Raw genomic sequence first — 22,321 nt, forward strand, 5'->3', positions numbered from 1 at the left:
TAACAGTTTGCTTTCCTCAAAGGAGAGGTATGGAAAGGAATTGGCAACTTTGGAAGAAGCCAGACAGCTGGCTTGATAGAAAGGGACAAGCTAGCCACAGATAAGCAGGGCTTGGAGTGACAAATCAAAATACTGGTGGACAAAAGAGATGGGATTATTCCTCTCCAGATAGCAAAGATGGAGACAGTTCAGGAGAGAGAGCAGTTTCTCTCCGAAAGTCGTCAGATGAAAGGAGAGCTGGGTAGAACCTGCGCTGTGGTGGGCAAGGGTCTAAGTGGGGTAGGAGGATGTAACAAAATGACTTGTCCCTTCAGGGCTTGAGACCTGGGGCCAGCCAACTCAGTTACTAAGGAGGCACACATGGGCAGGGATCTGTTGATTCCCCTGTAAAGAGCACCAGGATACTGCAGAGACCAGAGTGGAGTGTAGGGGCTGGTGGGAGTATGTAGGCTCCAGCAGAGAAATCTGGAACTTGGAAGGGAGACTACAGACAAGTGAGACTACAGGCAGGAAAGGCCTGGGAGTGGCCTGATAAGAGAGTAAATGGATGGACTTGAGGGGGAACTTGAGAACTTTATTTTGAATGTTAATTTAATAAACTGGAACCCGAGAAGGGGTGTAAATGGGCAAACCGGTTGTGCATTATTGAAGAAGCCCCTTGAACAGGGGAACTGAAGCAGAGGCTGCTTGTAAGGCTACCTGAGTTCACCAGAGGGCATGCTGGAGGTGGCCACACTATGACAGTCACCAGTCACATGTGCAAATGATAATACACACAGAGCTACACAAGTTTGCAAATTTGGCCCATGTTGCCATCAGTGCATCGTTGCAACAGAATGTGGCATTGTTGAGACCCAGTTCAGCAAGGTACTTAAGCATGTGCCTAACTTTAAACCAGGGGTCCTTAAACTGTGGTGCATGCCCCCCGGGGGGGGTGCAGAGGAACGTTTGGGGGGTGCACAGTGAGGCCCAAGCCAACCCCGCCAGGGAGTAGGGAGGGAGCGTCATCAAACCCCACTCTGCTCTCATACGAGCTCTGACCCAAGCCCCAGCTCCACTACACCTCCTGCTCTGCCCCCAGCCCAGCTCCAGCCCCAGCCACAGCTCTGCCCTCATTCCCTCTCCACCCCCAGCCCAGCTCCACTTCTAGTCCCAGCTCCTCTCCTGGCTCCAGTTCTGCCCCCAGCTCCACCTTCAGCCCAAGCTCTGCTGCTGAACCAATTGTGCCGGAATGGAGGGGAACCGTGGACAGATTCCATTACTGATAAGGAGGGGAGCCAACAGGAAAAATTTGGGTACCACTGCTTTAAACACACAGTATTCTCCTGGAAGTCAGCAGGACCACTCACATGGTTAAAGTTAGGCTTGCCTTTAAACCTTACTCCGTCAAAGGCTGAGTGTAAGAAAACCCTCGAATATATTTTATAGCATTTTAATGAAAAACATTGTTATGCAAATGAATTAACATCAGTTGTATGATGACTGGCCAAGTTATGTCTGATGTCACAATCCCATCCCATAACCCGCAGACATTCTGTACCCAATATTCCTTCTAATGAATTTTGTTATGTGCACCAATATGGAGGTGATGTGTGGTGGGGGTGGGTCCAAGGGCTTTGGAGTGCTGGAGGGGGCTCAGGGCTGGGGCAGAGGGTTGGGGTGTGGGGGAGTGAGAGCTCCAGCTTGGGGTGTGGGCTCTGGGGTGGGGCTAGGATGAGGGGTTTGGGGTGCAGGAGAGGGCTCAGGGCAGGGAAAGTGGGTTGGCTGCAAGGGGGGGGTGAGGGCTCCAGCTGGGGGTACGGGCTCTTGTGTGGGGCTGGGAATGAGGGGTTTGGGGGCGGGCTCTGGGGCAGGGCCAGGGATGAGGGTTTCAGGGTGAGGGAGGGGGCTCAGCACTGGGGCAGAGGGTTGGGGTGTGGGGGGGTGAGGGCTCCAGCTAGGGGTGCAGACTCTAGAGTGGGACTGGGGATGAGGAGTTTGGGGTGCAGGCTGACCCAGGGCTGCAGCGGGAAGAGAGGACTCCCCCCAGCCCTCTCTTGCTGCAGCAGCCTGAGGCCAGGGGCAAGGATCCTCTCCAGTCCAGGCCCCTGTGGCTGCACATGTGTGCAGCCCTTGATAGCCTTCCGTGCGGCCGCGCAGCTTAGAGGGAACTTAGTCTGTACCCCAAGCTTTTCAACAACTATGCAAATTTTAAACACCATCCAAAGTTATTTTGTCCGCAAAAGACACTCTTTAAAAATTAAACACGTTGAAGGACATTGGTTTATTTTGTGCATGATTTCAGTACAAATATGCTTTTGTTGTTAAACTCTTGTGTTGTCATTTGATTGTGTAACACACCACCCTGGACAGCAGTGACTAAGGCTGTGTAATATACAGCTCAGGGTTCTAATTATTCCAGTTCTGCTCTTGTGATGTCATCTGAACTTCTTGGGTTTTGTGTGTGTATAGCCTTGTAACTACCGGTGTTATACTTTCTCGACCCCTTTAATCACTCTGTCTGCCTATGGTGGCCAGTTTGCTAGCCTTCTATCTAGATCAGAGGTGGGCAAACTACAGCCCGCAGGCCACATCCGCCCCCGGCCCCTCCCCTGCTGTCCCCCCTCCCCTGCAGCCTCAGCTCGCTCACTCCATCGCCGGCGCAATGCTCTGGGCAGTGGGGCTGTGAGCTCCTGGGGCAGCGCAGCTGCAGAGCCCAGCCTGACCTGGTCTCTGTGCTGTGCGGTGGCGGCGGCGTGGCCTGGCTCCAGCCGGGCGGCAGAGTTGTAATGCTGCCAGCCACCTGTACTGCAGGCAGCACAGTAAGGGGTCAGGGAGTGGGGGGGGGATTGGATAGAGGGCAGAGGAGTTCAGGGTGGTGGTCAGGGGGTGGGGGTGTGGATAGGGGTCAGAGTGAGGGTTGAATGGGGGTAGGGGTCCCCGGAGGGTAGTCAGAAAGGAGTGGGGGTTGGATGGGGCGGCAGGGGGTAGTCAGGGGCAGGGGTTCCAGGGGAAGTCAGGGGACAGGGAGAGGGGTGGTTGGATGGGGCAGGAGTCCTGGGAGGGCCGTCAGGAATGAGAGGAGGGGTTGGATGGGCGGTGGGGGTCTGGGTGCGGTCAGGGGACAGGGAGCGGGGGGGTGTGGATGGGGCAGGGGTCCCAGAGGAGCTGTCAGGGAACAAGGGGGGTTGGATGGGGCAGGAGTCCCAGGGGGCAGATAGGAGGTGGGGGCTGGGCCACAACCCCCTCCCCTAACTGGCCCTCCATACAATTTACGAAACCCAATGCAGCCCTCAGGCCAAAAAGTTTGCCCGCCCTGATCTAGATAGATATGTAGAGGAGATTTGGGGGGTCAGGACCAGATCCTTATCTCATGTAAATTGGCATAACTCCATTGACTTCAGCAGAGCCTGGCCAGTTTACACCACTTGATGATCTGGCCCATATATACAATACAGAGTGATTACAGGCTCTTGTTGCTTTAACAGGCTTGGTCCTTACAACTCCAAGTGATTTCAGCAGTACTCCATCATCACCAGGAACTCTTAATAAAAATACAGTTTCATAATGCAAAAAAACAAGAAAAATTGTCTCTTTCATTGATCCTTCCTTGACACAGAAACTATCCTCAGCCACTCACCACACAATGTCACAGATGAAGACAACACCCAATTCTATATTTAGGGCATAGCAGGTTCCTGTCCATATAGACAATTGGTAACTAGCACAAGAACAATTTATTTATCTATTTTCCAACTCAAGCAAATAGGAAAGCCATTTATCTGTTCAACTTCAACTCACTGCCACCATCAAATCTTCAGGGTAACTGTTTAATGAATCCAGCTCACGCTTCATGCATTTAAATAAAGACAAAAATCTCTAAATCCTATTAAATTGGGCAAATGTACAATAAATATACAGTGTAGTGTATGGCAATGGTGGGGCATTCAGCTGACTTAAATGCACTAGTACATGATAAGGTGCAGGATGATGGTATCACAGAGAGATGCAAGAAAGCACCCTATGGTGTGGGGTTTAAGTGTGATGTCCACAAACTTCAGGCAGAGCAACATGAAACAAAGTTCGGTGTTATAGTGTCATACATGGCCCTTCACAATCATGTAAGAAAACAGGCCCAAACCACTACACGTTTTAAGGCCCCGATCTTGTCAGCTAATCTGTGTAGGTGCACATCTCCACCTGCATGGAGCCCTACTGAGGGATGCTTACGCCTTGGCGGCAGCCCTGATGAAGTCAGTGTAGCCCCATAGTGGTGTGGCTGCCTGGATCAGCTTGCAGGCTCAACACACAGACAAGAGGCAGTGACACAGAAGGGACACAATGTGAGTGTTTGTATTATATTATTTAATCCCTGCCCTCGCCCATTCTTTTATTCCCCCTCCCCCCCCCCATATGATATTGTGAATTCGGAGGAGAGAAAGTGAGACAAGACACCATGGGCGGCATGTAAACCGCCAGCTCGGGAATGCTAGCCCCCAGCCCTGCCCCTTCTGCTCCCTCCACCCCCTGCTGGAACCCAGAGCGCCCCCACCCCAGGCTGCCCCAGCCTCGGAGTGCCGGACGGGCAGGCAGTGCGGCTCCAGTGCCCCCAGCCCCAGAGCGCTGAGCCACGGCATGGGGGACAAAAAGAGCCACAGAGAGGGAAGCAGGAGGGGACCTGGGGGCAGAGCCCAGGCAGGGCCACACCTGGCTGTTTGGGGAGGCTCAGCCTCTCCCAGCCTATGATACCTGCCCATGAAAGACACTGCAAGAGAGTTGTACTAGCGTATTGTCTTTGTGAGTTTGACCCAAAAGCTGGCATCCATTCCCTCCTCTCTTTCCCCCCTACACACACATCACCACCACTGCCAGGGGAAAGGGGAAGCAGATGGGGAATGAGAACTGTTGGGAGTTTTTGTGAAAATAACTCAGATTCTCATGTCACCTTTGAATCGCTGTGTTACCCCAGTGAAAACTGCAGGTGCAGGTTGAATATATAGGGAGGGAATGGGGACAGTGACAGAAAAAGTAAGGGACCAAAATAAAGGAGAGAGACTGGGAAAGGCCCGAACCGGAAGAAGTGCAGGCGGAGTGTTTGAAGTTGCTGCTTTTGAGGGGGGTTGACTCTGAGGAACTTTGCTTAGCCTCCATATCAGAATCATTTGGAGACCTGTGAAAAAAATATTGTTCACTGTTTTCCCACAGGACTATTCTTCTTTGACCATGACATGGTGATTCAGCTTCCCAGCAAGAATGTAGCTGGGTGATAAGAACTGCCACAGAGATACTAATGGGGTTCTTTCTTCTGTCTTTCAGCTCACAACCCCAAATTTCCCTGTCGTGGTCAAGCTGGGACATGCTCATGCTGGAATGGGGAAGGTAAGGAAAAGCCTGACACAACTCACCCATTTTACATCCCTATATATAGACATGTAAACTTACAGATATATATTGTGTATCCTCACTGTGACAGGGGTATGTACCCTGCAACCAGCTGGGTAGGGAAGGGGTTAAGTTAAAGAGCTTCTGCCATAGCTAGTCCAAGCTGCATTAACTGCCAGTGTGGGAGGAAAGGGCCTTCAGCTGTGGCTCATTAAGAGGCAGGCCTATATAGGGTGTGCGCCCAGGTGCTGTTGGGTTGGAGACTATTATGGGTGGGGGTGCTGGGCTGGGCTGGGCTGGTTTGGTTTGGTTTGGTTAGGGAGGTGTCTGAATCAGTTGGCCTGAAGCCATCAGGCTGGTCATTTTTGTGCTTTCTGAAAAGAGAAATATTCTTTACTGAGCACCTGCAAAGTGCCCTTAGCCTGGGAGCTCACAATCTCCCATTGTCTCCTTGTAAAAGAGGGAGAAGCAGCATTGATCTTCTTGACCCTGTTATTATTATTTGACTCTATCAAATGGAAGCCCTTCAGTTATTTTCTTTCCCCACTAGAAGGAACCAGGACAGTTTGGCTGGCCCTTACAAAGGAGGAAGGCAGACTGCCTAGTTGCCTGCCAAGAGAGGAATCCTGAAAAACTCTTCCCTGCCCAAAAGAACCTGTTTGTTTTTCCCAGGCTCCCTGGGATCCTTTAGTGAATTGGCAACCTCTGTTCTTTGGGAGGGGAGGGTGGCAGCAACCCTTTTAGTCAAACACACTTACAATGTTGTATCTTCCATAGTCACCTCCATCACATATACCCTTATATCTAGGCATCCTATTTGTGTCCAGAATATAGTTGGTTCTGATTTGGGGGAGTTACCATCTCTCCTGGTTTTTCTTTGGATTCCAATAAAAGCTGAAGAAGAATCACTAGAAATACCCTAGCTTAAGTTTTTCACTAGGAAAAAAATGGCCTTTTCCCCCTAAGTTTCACCTTTTTTTTTTTTGCCTAAACAGAAAACTATGCAAGACCCAGGTTTAGAACAGCCTATAGGCCTGAGCCCTGGAAACAAAATTATTCTCTAGGTTCCTGTCTTTCATATAGAAACTCCTTATAATTTTCCAGTGGTTTGTGTGCTCCATCTGTGATTGCCAAAGAGGAAGCTGACTACAGTCTCAAGCAACTGCTAGAGTAGTCTTGAGCATCAAAGAACAAGTATTTAAATAAACAGGAAAACTAAATGAAATTAGTTTGTCTGTATTTTAAACCAACACAGCTGTTAGGCTGTACCATACTGTAATGCAATAACCATAGCACTAGGTGTAGGTGGAACCACTGAATGTGCACTTGTGAGCTATTTGGCCAGGGAAATCCAATCAGAACAACCCAGAAGACCGATGTACATACTACTTTTCACCTAAGCAAAGGTTTCCAGCTCCCTTGGGCAGAGTGGGTATCTCAGGTGAACCGCACCCTCATTGCTGTTCTATCACATCTGTAATGTGGGTCATAAATGTGTCGCACTTATGCTGAAAGAAACCCAAGTTGGCAGTTGAGATGGTTGAAGAATCGTTTAGAAGCTGCCCTGTCAGTTCACATGGATGGTGTGTCTCAAATTACCACTGTATTCTCAGCAGAAGTTGAGCGTGTCTCATCTGTATCAGACCTCAGATCTTTGTTTTCTCCTTATTCTTTACTGAGATTTTTGTGCCATGGCTGGTTATAATAGAAGAGGTTTACCAAATAACACATCAGGGCAAAAGCATATGCAATAGCACAGGGGGTTACATAAAAATTAGTTACAACTGGAGATAGTCTCAGTAGAGGTGGGGTGATATGAAACATCCCAAAGCTATGGGGCTGTTCGGAGCCCAAGATTTAGATTAGCCCATTATGAAGTTAGGGACCACTTGCAACTGATTTTGAGCACCATCCAAGCTCTGGGGTATTTGAACCTTGGGTTCTGTTTGGGGCCCTTCTCCAGCTAGAAGCATCTTGAAGGGAAATTCAAATTCATGTAATCAGCTTTATCCAAGTCACAATTTCCAGAACAAAAAAAAAGGAAGAGAGAAGGTGAAGAGAAAATAGAAACCTGGCATGTTTAAATGGCAAAGGCTTTGACCAAAAAGTTGTCCTTTAAAGTTATGGTAATACAGCCCAGGTGAGGCTGCCAGAAAGGAACTACAGAAATGGAGATTAACAGAGCTAAGGAGATAGTTGAAGAACATGTTATAATAATCAAACGTTCTTACAAGTAACTCAGAAGCAGGACGCTTGCAGGATAGTCAATGGATCATTTTGACAACCATAGTGTAAATTTAAAGAAGCAATCAGAGAGGATAAGGAGATTACAGGGAGCTAAATTATTTTTGCCCATTGGTCTTCACCACAGAAGACAATACAGCAAGATAACAGCCCTGAGGATGCTCCTTAGTAGTGAAATGTAGGCACGGTCAGAGATAGAGCTTTGGTTTTGTTTTGAAAGAGGTTTTTGAACAGCTCAAGAAATTAATGTTCATCCGGTGGCTGGTATTTGTGCAAAAGTGCTGGAGAAACTAAAGGCCTAAGTAATTAAACTACTGACAAACGTACATATTTCCATAGTCCCTGGGAGTCCCATCATGGATAAGACCTCATCATGCTTGCATCAAAAACACTTACTAAAGTAGAGGGCTTCAGTAAACCCACATTTTAAACAAGTGCTAACGGTGATCCTTCTCGCTAAGAGAGAGAGAGCTGAGAAAATCATTACATTTGAAAAGCGCTAAAATATCGTCAGTAATGGAAGAGACTGTGATGTAAAGAAATGAGCAAAGAGGTGAGGGTCAGTCCAGATTTTTTGCTTTTGTTGCTTTTTTGTATTGCAGTAGGGGGCTAGGAGCTTTCGTTATGCACCAGGGCCCATTGTGCTAGCTGCTGTACAAACACAGAACAAAAAGCTGGTCCCTGCCCGAGAGAGCTCAGCCACTGATTCACAATGTGGACTTGAGCAAGTCATTTTGCTTCTCTTCAATTTCTCCATCTGTTTAAAAAAAAAAAGGAATAACAATGCTTCCTACACATTGATGTAATAAGGGTTAATTGGCTCGTATTTGTAAATTGCTCTGAACATATAAAGGGCTGTATACATTCTAAATGTTTATTATTTTATTGTAAAACACTGGAATGAGCATTATATAATAACCAGCCCTTCACATTCATGTGTCCTTCATTTTCATGAGCCTTAAATTCCCCCACAACATTTTTAAACAAAGGGGGAGGGAGCTATCTCCAAAATTTAAATAAAAATAACTAAACTAGGACTTATGAGGAATGAGCTCTGTTGGCAACTCTGACTCTGAAGGCGCAGCCGTCAAGCATTCATGATAAAAACAGAAGACTTCATAAGCTCAATGATAGTGAGGCTCGCCAAGAAGTGACGCACTGCGTGTAAGGTCAGAGTGGAGAGGAAGGATTGTAATAAAACATTGTTTGAGATTTCCATTAACAAATCCGAGAACAAGAGACTCCCAAATGGCTCAGGCAGAGAAGGGAAGCATTCTTCCCGAAGAGAGACACCGTAGCCCCAGTCAACCCCACCACCTACAATACAGACATGTGCATGCACCCATCACCATCAATGCCTCACAAGCCTCTTCCAAAAATCAGACCGCCACCTTAACCTCATGAGCAACTGCCTGCCCCTCGCACCCAGCTGGCACACTAAGCTTGCACCCGGTGGTTCTATGTGCTGCTTGTGCAACTGCTGTGTCAAAAATATTAATTAGGCAACATCTAAGGTTTTCAATTGAATTATTGTAGAGGAACTTCTCTCGTGCTCCATTTAGGTGGACAAGGGATCAACAATAACAGAGGACTCTACCAACAGCCATGGATGGACTCTCCCTAACAGGAGGGCTCTTCCCAAGAACAGAACCGAGCCAGTGAGCACTCAGTTAAAAATGGAGACATCTGCCAAATCAGGGTATGATGCCATCTGAGCCAATTGCAGCCCCACCCTGATATGGACAGGGATTGCACTTGAGAAGTGAGGGAGGGTGAGAAGAGGCATCCCTTCTTTCTTTCTCCAGCTGACTCTGTCCCTGAGCCTGTTGGGAAGGGGAAAGCACTGAGTATGTGAATATCTCCCCAGGTGTGTGATACCAGCACTCTGAAATGCCCCCTGAATAGAGCCCAGTACTGCAAATTCACTCAGAAAGCTTCTACACCTCTCCCTGAACAGACCATGGGAAGGAAACAACTGTCAAATCTATCTGTACACAGGAGAAACAGCACATATTTGTGGGACATTCATTCATATATATAAAATAAGAGCAACTTTCTATATAGCTACTCTGATTTTATTTTTAGACCTCTCTAATTAGGCCAGTTTAAGAGCCACTTCAGATCCACACCAACCTGTAATTATGAAAACATCTTCCCAATACTGATCCCAGCTCAGATGAATTTATTGCATCGCAGAAAAAAAACTTGTTGTTCATAATAATGTGGTCAGAGTTATTTTTCTCTCACTGGAACAGAAGGATTTCTTTTTTTATTTAAATATAGCACAAACTAAACAGAGCCACTATGTAGTGTAAAAATACCAGGAGGCTTTTATCAGGAAGGTTGACTCGTCATCTTGTCTCTCCTGGGACTGGAAATAGAATGTTCTAAAAATGAGAGCTTTGAAAATCCAGTGTATTAAGAGGAAGCAAAAAGAGCAAAAGTCACCTTGGTTTGTCAAGGGACAAATATTTTCCTAAATCGGGGACAAACAATGATTTAACATGTATCAGAACAGTCCAGTCATTGCAGTCTCTCTGACTCAGGAGTCAGGAGATACCACCCACCTTGAAAATAGCAGGAGTATCCCACTTTTTAAACATGGGTCTGGTACCTTTTGCTGGACACGGAGAGCTGTGTCCGATCCAGGACACACAGCCTGCATTTGGGACAGCTGAAACCTGTGGCTAAGGCTGGCCTTTAACTAGAGGTGCTGAGAGGGAAGCTGTGAAAGGAAAATTCAGAATAATTTTATCAATTATTATTATTATTTATTATGAGGTGACCCCAGCAATGTGCAAGACAGTTCCAAATGTAATGTGAGGGTTAAATCCACTGGTGTCTGAGGAGCGGAGGGGATTTGTGGAGAGAGAAGGAGTCTGAGCAAATTTTGTGAGAATAGCCGTTCTTGTGAGTCAGTTGCAATATGGCACAAACCTTTTAAGAACAAGTAAGCTTGTGAGATGTTTGCCATTTGAGATGGAGGAAAGATCACAAACTCTGCTGATGTCGTATGACTTCCACCATTTGGGGTGGAAATCTCATGAGAACAGCTCATAAGATTTTTATCATATCTGTCTGTCTGTTTATTACAAGCCCATTGCTGCACATCTGAGTGCCATCAAACTCAAATCCTACCCAATTCAACTTTGAACTGATACCTTGTATCTGAACTCTAGTCTGAACCCAATATGGTCACAGATAACTGCCTCATCAACCCATCTATAATAGAAAGTGGGTTTAAGGTGTGGAACAGAGTAAAGTTTGGGTCACATACAGAGAGAAAGCTAATGCACTCTTCTCTCTATAAAGGACTACTATAATAATTATGTACCTGGCTGACAGATTCTTTGCTTGTGTGGACACATGACTAGTGAAAGTGGAAGAGGAATACGACTGGGTGTCTGCAGCGATCAGAGTGGAGACAAAAGAGGATGTGATGACCCTGAGACTCTGGAGTCCGTGAACACTTAGGAAATATAAGCATGGAAATGGGAGTAATGGAACACTACACCTAGAAATCGGAGCTGGGGAGACCAGAATTTCCTGTCAATGCCCCCTCGTTGCAAGGACCATGTGTTCTGACTTTTTGATGCCATAAAGTGGTTGGGTGTCCAAACTGCAACTGAAATACACAGTGCTGATTTTTTTAGGCTCCCAAGATAATTTGAAATCCTGCCTTGCAGGAAGGTTATATTCACATTTCTCTGTTGATAGAAGGGATGTAGCATTGCAGGGTATGTCTACACTGCAATTAAAAACCCATGACTGGCCCATGCCTGCTGACTTGGGCTAAGGGGGTGTTTAATTGTGGTGTAGACATTTGGGTTCAGGCTGGAGCTCAGGCTCCGGGACCCTGCAAGGATACATTACAATTAAACTGCTCCTTAGCCCAAGCCCCGCAAGCTCCAATCAAATGGCACAGGCCAGTTGTGGGTGTCTCACTGCAGTGTAGATATACCCTTAGAAGAGAGGTCTGGGTTCCAGGATGGCACAGGGTCTTTTTCTCCAGTTCACTGTGGAAGAGAATTAACTGAATTAAGGCCACTTTAATTCTGAATGAGAGTATCCACCCAGGGGTTTAATGCGGTTTAACTAAGCTACTTCAAATGTACTACTTTCAGGGCTGGCCTTACCATGAGGCGAACTGAGGTGGCCGCCTCAGGTGCCAGACTGGGGGGGGGTGGGGCACCACTAGGACCCAGAGTGTAGAGGTCCTAGTGGTTTTGATCCAAATGAGGGGGCATGGGGCATCATTTGAGCTCCCCGCCTCAGGTGCCACAATGTTGTGGGCCAGCCCTGACTCCTTTAGTTAATTCGGATTAATTTTACTGAGGCCTGGTCTACACTAGGATCTTAAATCGAATTTAGCAGCGTTAATTCGAACTAATCGCTCAACCGTCCACACCAGGAAGCCATTTAATTCGAACTAGGGGGCTCCTTAGTTCGAATTTGGTACTCCACCCCGACAGGTGGAGTAACGCTAAATTCGCACTTGCTAGCTCGAATTAGGCTAGGTGTGGATGCAAATCGAACTTAGTAGCTCCGGGAGCTATCCCACAGTGCACCACTCTGTTGACGCTCTGGACAGCAGTCGGAGCTTGGATTCTCTGACCAGCCACACAGGAAATGACCCGGGAAAATTTGAATTCATTTTCCTGTCTGGGCACTTTGAATCTGACGTCCTGGCTGGACATCGGGGCGAGCTCCGCAGCACCTGCAACGATGCAGAGCTCTCCAGCAGAGGAGTCAGCCCAATGCAAGAATAGAAAGAGATCCCCAGCATGGACAGACCGGGAAGTCCAGGATCTGATCGCTGTGTGGGGCGAGGAGTCTGTGCTGTCGGAGCTGCGCTCCAACAAGCGTAATGCAAAGACCTTCGAGAAGGTCTCCCAAGCCATGACACAGAAAGGATACAGCCGGGATGCGATGCAGTGCCGCGTGAAAGTCAAGGACCTGAGGCAAGGCTATCAAAAAGTCAGAGCGGCAAACGGACGCTCCGGAGCACAGCCCCAGACATGCCGCTTCTACGAGGCACTGCATGCCATTCTCGGTGGGTCTGCCACCACTGTCCCACCACTGACCGTGGACTCAGTGGATGGCATAGTGAGCCAGGACAGTTCCTACTCGATGTTCGCCGATGGGCAAGACGACGAAGGGTCCGTGGAGGAAGGCGCAGGCGACAGCGAACACAATGCCGCTTTCCCTGACAGCCAGGATCTGTTCCTCACCCTCACTCCCCTACCAACCCTCACCGGCCGTGAACCCGGACTCAGAGTCAGGGGAAGGATCAGGCGGTAAGTCGTATAAACAAGAAAATATTTATTTGCTCGAAAACATGTATACCAAAAATATAAATTCTATCTATAAATACTATATCTAAAACTTTTTAAAGGGAAACTAAACGAACAGTAGGTCTACACAGATTGGGATGGAACAATAGTCCTCCATGGACAATTCCACAAATGCTTCAAACAGTTCCTCAAATACCCTCCGCAGGAGGTTTCGAGGAAGAGGTGCCCTATTTGGTCCTCCGGTGAAGCTCACTCTTCCACGCCACGACATCCTCAGATACAGGGGAACCATCGCCTCTACCAGCATGGCCGCGTAGGGTCCCGGTCGGTGAAGTGCTTCCCTTAACATCCTTTCTTTCTGCACTCGAGAGACACGCCTCAGGGTAATCTCGTTACTGAAGTGCTGCATCTAATTAGGGCAATTAGCGAATAGTTACTGTTCTTAATGGTTTACTTATACTTTGCATAACAAAGCCCCGCGCTTAGCAGCCACGTGCTGTAGGCCACACAGGAAAAGCATACATTGATCTTTCCCCTGCAGTGTCGGGAGTGGCTGCAAAAGGGTCATAGTATCTGATTTCCAGATTGCCGTTAGCACGACGGCACAGCTATCCGTTAACTGATAAGCATAATGTACTGTAAGGCTTACCAGGACTCTCTGCTAGAGGGATTCTGCTCTCTCTCCCGACTTCTCCGCTCTCCTGTGCAATGGCGCAGCCAATCAGAGCGTAGGCCAAAATGTTGTGCTTCTCTGGAGACCACGTGACACTTGTTGTCCGGTACGGTCTTCTTCATGGAAATTGACTAGACGGTGTTCACTGTTCGCGAAAATGTATCTGTACAAGGAAATCACTAACTTTCCCCATCACACAGCTTCGGGTCCTTCCCGGACTGCCCAGGCATCCCCCTCGCAGAGACTGGCAATGATTAGACGGCGAAAGAAGAAGACTAGGGACGACATGTTCGCTGAACTGATGGTCTGCTCCCGAGCAGAGGCTGCAGAGCAGAAACACTGGAGGGAGACCCTATGTGAGCAGCATCGCACACTCATGGAACGTGAGGATAGGTGGCGGCAGGAAGACCAGCAGACCACCCAAACGCTACTTGGTCTCATGAAGGAACAAACGGACACGCTTCGTCGCCTTGTTGATGTCCTGCAGGACCACAGGCTGGAGGACAGGGCCCCCCTGCAGTGTCTCTGCAATCGCCCTCACCAGCCAAGAAGTCCTGGCCCCCCCTCACCCAAAAGTACAAGACGGAGGGGTGGTAGAGGACGTGAGAACTGTCACTGAACCAGAGCAGAGCGGCCGTGTACCCCGCACTTCTCACGTTAGAAATTTGTAGAAGTGCTTCCCTTATAGGCTCAGCCAGTCCCAAATCCAAGGTTCATCCCCCCACTGTTTATTAGATTAATAAAAGCTGTTTGCTGTTAATCACTGTTTCCGTCATGTCTTTCCTGTCAGAGGATTTTTCGGTGTATGGGGTGGACAGGGGTTTCATACTTGCACGGTATAGCCTACAGTACCAGGGTACAGACTTGGGGAAAGGATCAACTGCGGGGCACACACACACTGCAGTCAGTAGGCACCAGGGTCATTCTGTGTTGTGTATGCTGCCCCTGTTCATTTCGTAATGTGTATAATTGTCCAGGGTCCTAGCGCCTGTCACGCCATTACTGTGAAGGCAGGCTGCCCTTACGATGCACTTGCAACGGATCCACGAGCCTATCCGCTGCCCTGAGCCCCAACAAGAGCCCTCATCCACGGACAGTCACCCTTCTCCCACACCCATCACCCCTTCCCACGCAGAAACCCGCAGCCCACTGCCGTCATCCAAACCCCTATGCAAAGAAGGCACCACTCGCCCCTTCCTGCAAACCCTCCCCTTCATGCAGAACCACTGTCATCCGTCCCCCACCCCAGAGACCTATGTAGGAGCAGGAGGATGTCAGTCCTCTATGGAGGAAGCGGTCTGTACGTCAGTGCACACCGTGCCCAGCACAGTATGCGTCCATGTCTCAACACCAGAACAGAAATGCAAAGTAAAAGAAAGATTTATTAATAATGAGTGTAACAATTACTTTGGTTAAAAACGTGCTTTGGAAGTGGGGGAAACTTGGAGAACAAGGCATGTAGCCGCAGATCCAAATCGACACAAACTGACACAGGCCCAGGGTCAGTTTCTCTTGAAAGCAAGTGGAGAGTCATAGGTTACCCTGATCTCCGAGGAAACTTGCTTTCAAAGCCTCCCGGATACAGAGCGCTTCCCGCTGGGATATTCTCTCGGCACGGGTGTCTGGCTGAGCGTAAACTGCAGCCAGGCGATTTGCCTCAACCTCCCATCCGGACAAAAAGGCCTCGCCCTTGCTCTCACACAGATTGTGCAGCACACAGCAAGCAGCAATAACTACGGGGATATTCTTTTCGCTGATGTCCGAGCGAGTGAGTAAGCTCCGCCATCTCCCCTTGAGACGTCCGAAAGCACACTCCACCACCATTCTGCACTTGCTTAGCCGGTAGTTGAAGAGTTCCTTCTCACTGTCCAGGGCGCCTGTATAGGGCTTCATGAGCCAGGGCATTAGCGGGTAGGCTGGGTCCCCGAGGATCACTGTAGGCATCTGCACATCCCCAACCGTTATTTTGTGGTCCGGGAAGAAAGTACCTGCCTGGAGGAGTCTAAAGAGACCAGAGCTCCTGAACACACGCGCGTCATGAACCTTGCCCGCCCACCCGACGTTGATGTTGGTAAAACGTCCCCTATGGTCCACTAGTCCTTGCAGCACCATGGAAAAGTAGCCCTTTCGGTTAATGTACTCGCTGGCCTGGTGGGCCGGTGCCAGGATAGGGATGTGAGTCCCATCTATAGCCCCACCGCAGTTTGGGAATCCCATCGCGGCGAAGCCGTCTATGATGACCTGAACGTTTCCCAGGTTCACTACCTTTGAGAGCAGTTGCTCAACGATTGCGTGGGCTACTTGCATCACAGCAACCCCCACGGTAGATTTGCCCACGCCAAAGTGGTTCGCTACTGACCGGTAGCTGTCTGGCGTGGCAAGTTTCCAGAGGGCTATGGCCACTCGCTTCTGCACACTCAGGGCTGCTCGCATCCGGGTGTCCTGGCGCTTCAGGGCAGGGGCCAGCAAGTCACAGAGTTCAAGGAAAGTGCCCTTACGCATCCTGAAGTTTCGCAGCCACTGTGATTCATCCCAGACCTGCAGCACTATGCGGTCCCACCAGTCCGTGCTTGTTTCCCGTGCCCAGATTCGCCGTTCCACACCATGAACTTGACCCATTGCCACCATGATCTCCACTGCCCGGCGTACCCTGCTTTCTGAGAGGTCTGCGCCACTCTCCTCACCGCGCTGCCGGAGCCTCCTCGCCCGATTTCTCAGTAGCTGACTGTTGCACAGGTGGACGATAAGGTGCGAGGAGTTGACAACGGCCATAAGTGCAGCGATGATCGCAGCGGGCTCCATGCTCGCAGTGCTGTGGCGTCCGCGCTGTAACCGACCAGAAAAGTGCGCGAACAGATTTCCCGCCGGCGCTTTCAGGGAGGGAGGGCGTTTGTGAGTGACGGTTGAATGATGACAGTTACCCAAAACCACCCTCGACACATTTTTCCCCCAGCAGGCATTGCGAGCTCTACCCAGCATTCCAATGGGCAGCGGGGAGTGCGGGAACTGTGGGATAGCTTCCCACAGTGCACCGCTTCCAAAGTCGACGCTGGCCCCGTGAATGTGGACTCAGAAATTCGAATTAGTGTATTTAGTATGGATACACAAATTCGACTTCATAAGGTCGAATCCACAAATTCGAACTAAGTTGATTCGAAATAGTCTTGTAGTGTAGACAAGGCCTCTGTGTCCACATGTAGACAAGCCCTCAATATCTAGCAGGGAGGGAATACTAGCCTTAGGTCAAATTGCAGTAGCCAGTCAAAGGGTTTCATTAATGGGCTATGAAGATGTAGTCCCTATCCAAAGGAATTATGGCTGCTATGGGTGTATATCCTCAAATCTCCCTCTGAGCTCCCCAGTTCACTACAGGAATAATAATAGCATCACTACTAAGATATACCAGTGCCAAAGAAGGATCTGATTCAGGGAATCTTCAGAGCTCAGCAGGGAGCCTTCTCACAAAGACATTTGTCGACATCCCTGGCCAGATCTCTTCACAACAGGTCAGCAAAACTCTATAGCAAACAGTAGTTGATGGCTTTAGAATGAATCTATTACTGATCAAACAGCCAGGACAGCTTAGCAAATAGACTGATATCGGGAGATGGTGTTTGCACACTTTACCAGAACTAATGGGACACTGGGTTGATCCATACTAGGATGCAGAAGAGAAGAAATGATTCCTGTTAATTTTTTCTAGCTTCCTTTGCCTCTTTTTCACACTTTTTTTTTTTGGTTCAGCTCATAACATTTTAAAAGCTACAATTACCCGCTGGCTAAGTGGAATGTCAAATATTCCTCCTGAGTGTGTTTGGCTCATTAGTGACGCATTCCTACACCATCACCCCAGTGTCACAATGTATCCAGATTCACTGAACTGGGATCCGAACTTACTCTCTGTAAAACAATAGATATTTGATTGGGATTTAATAGTGACGTAAAAAAAAGTTACAAGAGGAGAGGAAACAAATATAAAATATGTAAAACAAGGAACTTAATAAAGTAGCAGGACTGATCAATAAGACAGGAAAATCAGTCTAATTAGACTGTAACTATTTACCTGATTTCAAAGTAATAATTGTATCTGGACTAAACAAACTTTATCCTGAGCCATGATACCCTATTGAGATGACCTTGGCTGGATCAGACAATTGACAGAATACGTTTTTTCTTTGTTTGGGGATGATTTTGGTTTTGTGCCTGTTGGGAAAGAAGGCACAGAGCCACTTAATAGGGGAATCCTGGGAGTTCTCTTATCTATAAAAGCCCTTAGAACTCCACAGGAAGGTTAATTGAATCCAAGGGTTGGCTCAGGAAGAACAGACATCTAGGGAGATGGTTTCCTATAATGTCTGAAAAGGATCACCCTATGTCACTCACGTGCTGGGAGGATAGCAAACCTGTTCTTGTGTAGCATTGTTAGAGAATTCTTCTTTGGCTTTTGTTGCATTCATTTATTAATTTGGGTTCCTGTTAAAAAACCCATGTATTTTTTTGTTAAACCAACAAGCTGAATGAATAGCCTCTGGTCCTTTGGAATATCAGCTTCTGGAGTCATGTGCTTCTGTCTTCCACAACGTGGAAGGTATTCCAGACCCTTTCTGCTGCATCCCAGATTTCTGAGCAAGAGTCCAAGTGGTTGGGAGAAGGGACAGGCACATGGCCTGAATCTAGCTGTCAAAGGAAGCAGTGCCCTCTTTTCCATCTATGGCAAACACTACTTGGCTGAAAATGCAGTCATTTCAGCTTGGGCACGGAGAGACCCTGTACCGCCAAGCACAGTTTGTTTCAGAGCCCACAAGAGTCCCTGCTCCAAATAGGTCATTATATAATGGTCTTTTTCTATTGCCTATTTCCTATTGCCAACGGGTCCAGGAGAATACCGTATGTTGTAATTTAGTGCATTGTCTGCCCAATGTAGTCACTCCCAGACGCATCTCATCAGAGTGGGACTAACTCATCTCATTCAATTTGTCCAGGCTCTAGCGTTATCTGTGTAAAAATATTGAACACTAACAAACTGGCCTCTAGTTTCCCCGAGGGGCTGTGACCATTTCTCAAAACAGAGTGCTACTACTGTATAATCAGAGTACTCTCCTCTCCAGATCATACACCTCTCTAAGCACCTTCATCACAACCTCACCCGTTTTCCAGAGCTGCCGGGAGCAGCTGAGAAATTTGCTCAGCACAGCTCAAATTTAAAGTTGAACTGCAAAGCACAAAGCAAGCCTATCCCTCCTCTATGATGGAGAAAGATGGCTGGGTGCATTTTTATTTTTAATTCTGCCTGATTATTGTGTCCTCCCTTCACTCTCTTTCTCTGGAGGACATAAATAATGATGTCACAAAATTGCATTTCTCCTCCACTCAGCAGAGGACAAAGAGGCTTATCAGCATTCAGCAAAGCAATGGAAGTTAGGAGCTAGCATCCTTGGGACAGTTTTTTAAATAATTTATATAGAAGCAGTCAAGGGCAAAACCAGTTTTGCAATCCACCTTCACCTCAGCTCTTCCAGTACTCGAAAATTTGCTAGATCTGTATCTCACCTAGGTAAGAGCGATTTCAGAGTAGCAGCCGTGTTAGTCTGTATCCGCAAAAAGAACAGGAGTGCTTGTGGCCCCTTAGAGACTAATAAATTTATTTGAGCATAAGATTTCATGGGCTACAACCCACTTCACCGGATGCACAGAATGGAACATATAGCGAGGAGATATATATACACATACAAAGAGCATGAAAAGGTGGGAGTTGTCCTACCAACTCTAAGAGGCTAATTAATTGGTAGGACAACTCCCACTTTTTCATGTTTTCTGTATGTATATATATATATATATATATATATATATATCTCCTCACTATATGTTCCATGCAATGCATCCGATGAAGTGGGCTGTAGCCCACGAAAGCTTATGCTCAAATAAATTTGTTAGTCTCTAGGTAAGAGAGAATTTCTAAGCCAGGATGTGACTGCATTTTTGTTTTCTGTTTGGAACTTACAAACTCTAATATGAATGAAAAAACACACCCATTGCAGGTTAGCAACAAACTTGTCATTATTCTTCTACTTACATACTCAGGGTGGCAGCTGCCTTCCCATGATTTTAGGTAGACATTTAGAATAGCTCATTCGTTCTTTACAAAGAGACACCAACCACCAATGCATATATTTCCTTCAGACTGGTTTACAAAGACCTGTGGCTCTTTCCAGCCCCTTTCCACACATATATGGATTTAGTTTGTAAACTCTTGAGGGGTAGGGACCATCTTTTTATTCAATGTTTGTAGAGTGCCTAGCACAACAGGGTCCAGATCCTTGACTGAGGCCTCTGGATGCTGCCGCAATACAAATAATAAATAATAATGCATGATGAAAATCACATATTGCCCGGACCCTATACTATAGACCTGCTTAAATTAACCCATCCATCTTCACACACTACCATTTGGGGGCATTGTAGTTGGCCAGGCTTCACTGATGCACCAGAGTAGATTTTTGCCAGTGCACATTCCTAAAGGCTGTGTTTGGTGACATGAAGATAGTAACATTGTCTGGGGTGTGTTGGTCGATTGGTTTTTTTGCACTATTGGGAGAGGAGAAGTCTCTTTTTTTTCTTTACCCTTTTTAGTATCTCTTGGCAGAGAGCTGATTATCCTCTATACTTAGTGATTCCTTTTTCCAGCATTTCTTTTTTGAAAGTTCCAATGTATTTCCAGTAAATAAATATAACATTGTGAAAAGCTAGTTTCCCAGAAAATTTGCAGCCCTTTGGGTATAGACCTCAAACCCCTGAGCATCGCGCCATCCCGTTCCTTCTACACCTCTAGCCAACCTCCCCCGCACACACTCCCATGACCTCCAGCTTGCACTGCCTGCAGTACATGGTCTCCCCTAGGAACATCATCCTCATGGGGCTCGTGTTGTGTACGCTTCCAGCCTGGAGTCCTGTGCCAGGCCTTCGTGTGAAACTAGATAAGGGCAATGTGAAGTGCTAGGGATCTGGAGACCAGGAGTGGCAAAAAAAATAAAATAAATAAAATCTCGCTTCTTTGTGTTCTGGTATAAATGACTATTTCCTGGTCACTCCTGATTTTCTTTTCTTGTCAGACGTTTAGTGGTAAATAAGAGGGTAAGAGTAATTTACATGCTTGGAGTTAAGTTATGCCACAAATCTATAACGAATGCTTTTTCGGAGCATTTCAGCTGTGGGTACGTCTTCACTACCCGCCGTATCGGCGGGTAGCAATCGATTGCTCGGGGATCGATATATCGCGTCTCATCTAGATGCGATATATCGATCCCCGAACACGCTCCTGTCGACTCCGTAACTCCACCAACCCGAACGGCGGTAGCGGAGTCGACATGGAGAGCCGCGGACATCGATCCCACGCCGTGAGGACGGTAGGTAATTCGATATAAGATACTTCGACTTCAGCTACGTTATTCACGTAGCTGAAGTTGCGTATCTTATATCGATTTTCCCCCGTAGTGTAGACCTGCCCTGTGTAACTCCCATTAAGTCTTATGAGGAAAGCCCCATGGGACCCTTTAATCATAGGTATGTGTTCTCATTACTGATCCCCCAGGCCTTGTACATCAAGGAGGGAGACATGCCAGTTAGCTAGGTATGTGTAAGGTTTGCCTGGATGAAGCATCCTTCTACCTACTGTTGTCCCCGCTTCAATCTCTCTCTCTTTATTGTTTAACTGTCATTGTGCTCTGCTATTCATCCACTGAGATGACCCCTCCTCACAGATATTCCTGTTCCCTTTGTGCTCGCCGCTCTTTGGATGGATTTTGGCAATTGCAGGTAAAAGTTGAGAACCAGTATGACTTCCAGGACATGGCCAGCGTGGTTGCCATGGCAAAAACCTATGCCACCACTGAGGTGTTCATCGACTCCAAGTACGACATCCGAATCCAGAAAATCGGCAGCAATTACAAAGCTTACATGTGAGTGTGTGCTCTCATGGCTGGGCTGGGGCCGGGGCGGTGGGGCAGAGGCTGTAATTGGAAAGAGACATTTTTATGAATGTGGTTTAATTAGTGTCTGCTTTGGTCAGGAATAGGTGGCTTATTTAAGTTCCTTGAAGAATAGCCCTGGTGTGCTTTCACCTCTTCCCCATGCTGATCCCTCTGCCCACAGATAGCTGCTCACCATCAGTGCCTTGTTCCCAGGCTGTAAATCTATCTGTACCTGTCTTCAAGCTCAGCCTTGGACAGGTACCAGGAGATAAGCTTTACTCCCCTATCATTGCAGTAACTTGCTTTCTAAAAGGTCTCATCTCTTCTGACCATATATAGACAAATCCTCCATCTCTCAGCACCCTCTAGTGGGAACAGTCACCACAATCTTTCCGTTTCAAGTGAAATATTAAAAACAAAGGGGTGGCCTACGTTACCTCATTGCATGCCCCACTTTGGCATGAGTCAGAGCCAATCCATGGAGTTTTACAGTGTGACTGACCCACAGCTACCCTCCTTCAGCCCCCTGACCCAGGAAATTACTTATGCCCCTGCCGTGAGGTAACACCATCACAGTAAGAAACTGCCACTGAAAGGGTGTGGTGCTAGATTATTAGTATTTTGTCATTTCTTATTAGTTGTTATTATTTGTATTGGGGTAATGCCCAGGAACCCTAGTCATACGGACCTCGTCGTACTAGGCACTGTATAAACACAGAACAAAAAGAGAATCTCTGCCCCATAGAACTTACAATCTAAGTATAAGACAAGAGACAGCAAGT

The 22,321-nt window shown here is 47.5% G+C and overlaps 1 protein-coding gene across 9 annotated transcripts in view; it reads left to right on the top strand.

The window, feature by feature from the left end:
* SYN3 (synapsin III) overlaps nucleotides 1-22,321 on the top strand; it is a 332,551-nt gene that overhangs the window by 287,923 nt on the left and 22,307 nt on the right. For all 9 annotated transcript variants that reach the window (XM_044986995.1, XM_044986977.1, XM_044987004.1 and 6 more), the window contains 2 exons: nucleotides 5,296-5,358; nucleotides 21,385-21,527. In XM_044986995.1, the coding sequence (XP_044842930.1) occupies nucleotides 5,296-5,358; nucleotides 21,385-21,527 (206 nt within the window). The remainder of the gene's footprint in view (nucleotides 1-5,295; nucleotides 5,359-21,384; nucleotides 21,528-22,321) is intronic.

Source organism: Mauremys mutica, chromosome 1, assembly GCF_020497125.1.
Source record: "Mauremys mutica isolate MM-2020 ecotype Southern chromosome 1, ASM2049712v1, whole genome shotgun sequence".
NCBI lineage: Eukaryota > Metazoa > Chordata > Testudines > Geoemydidae > Mauremys > Mauremys mutica.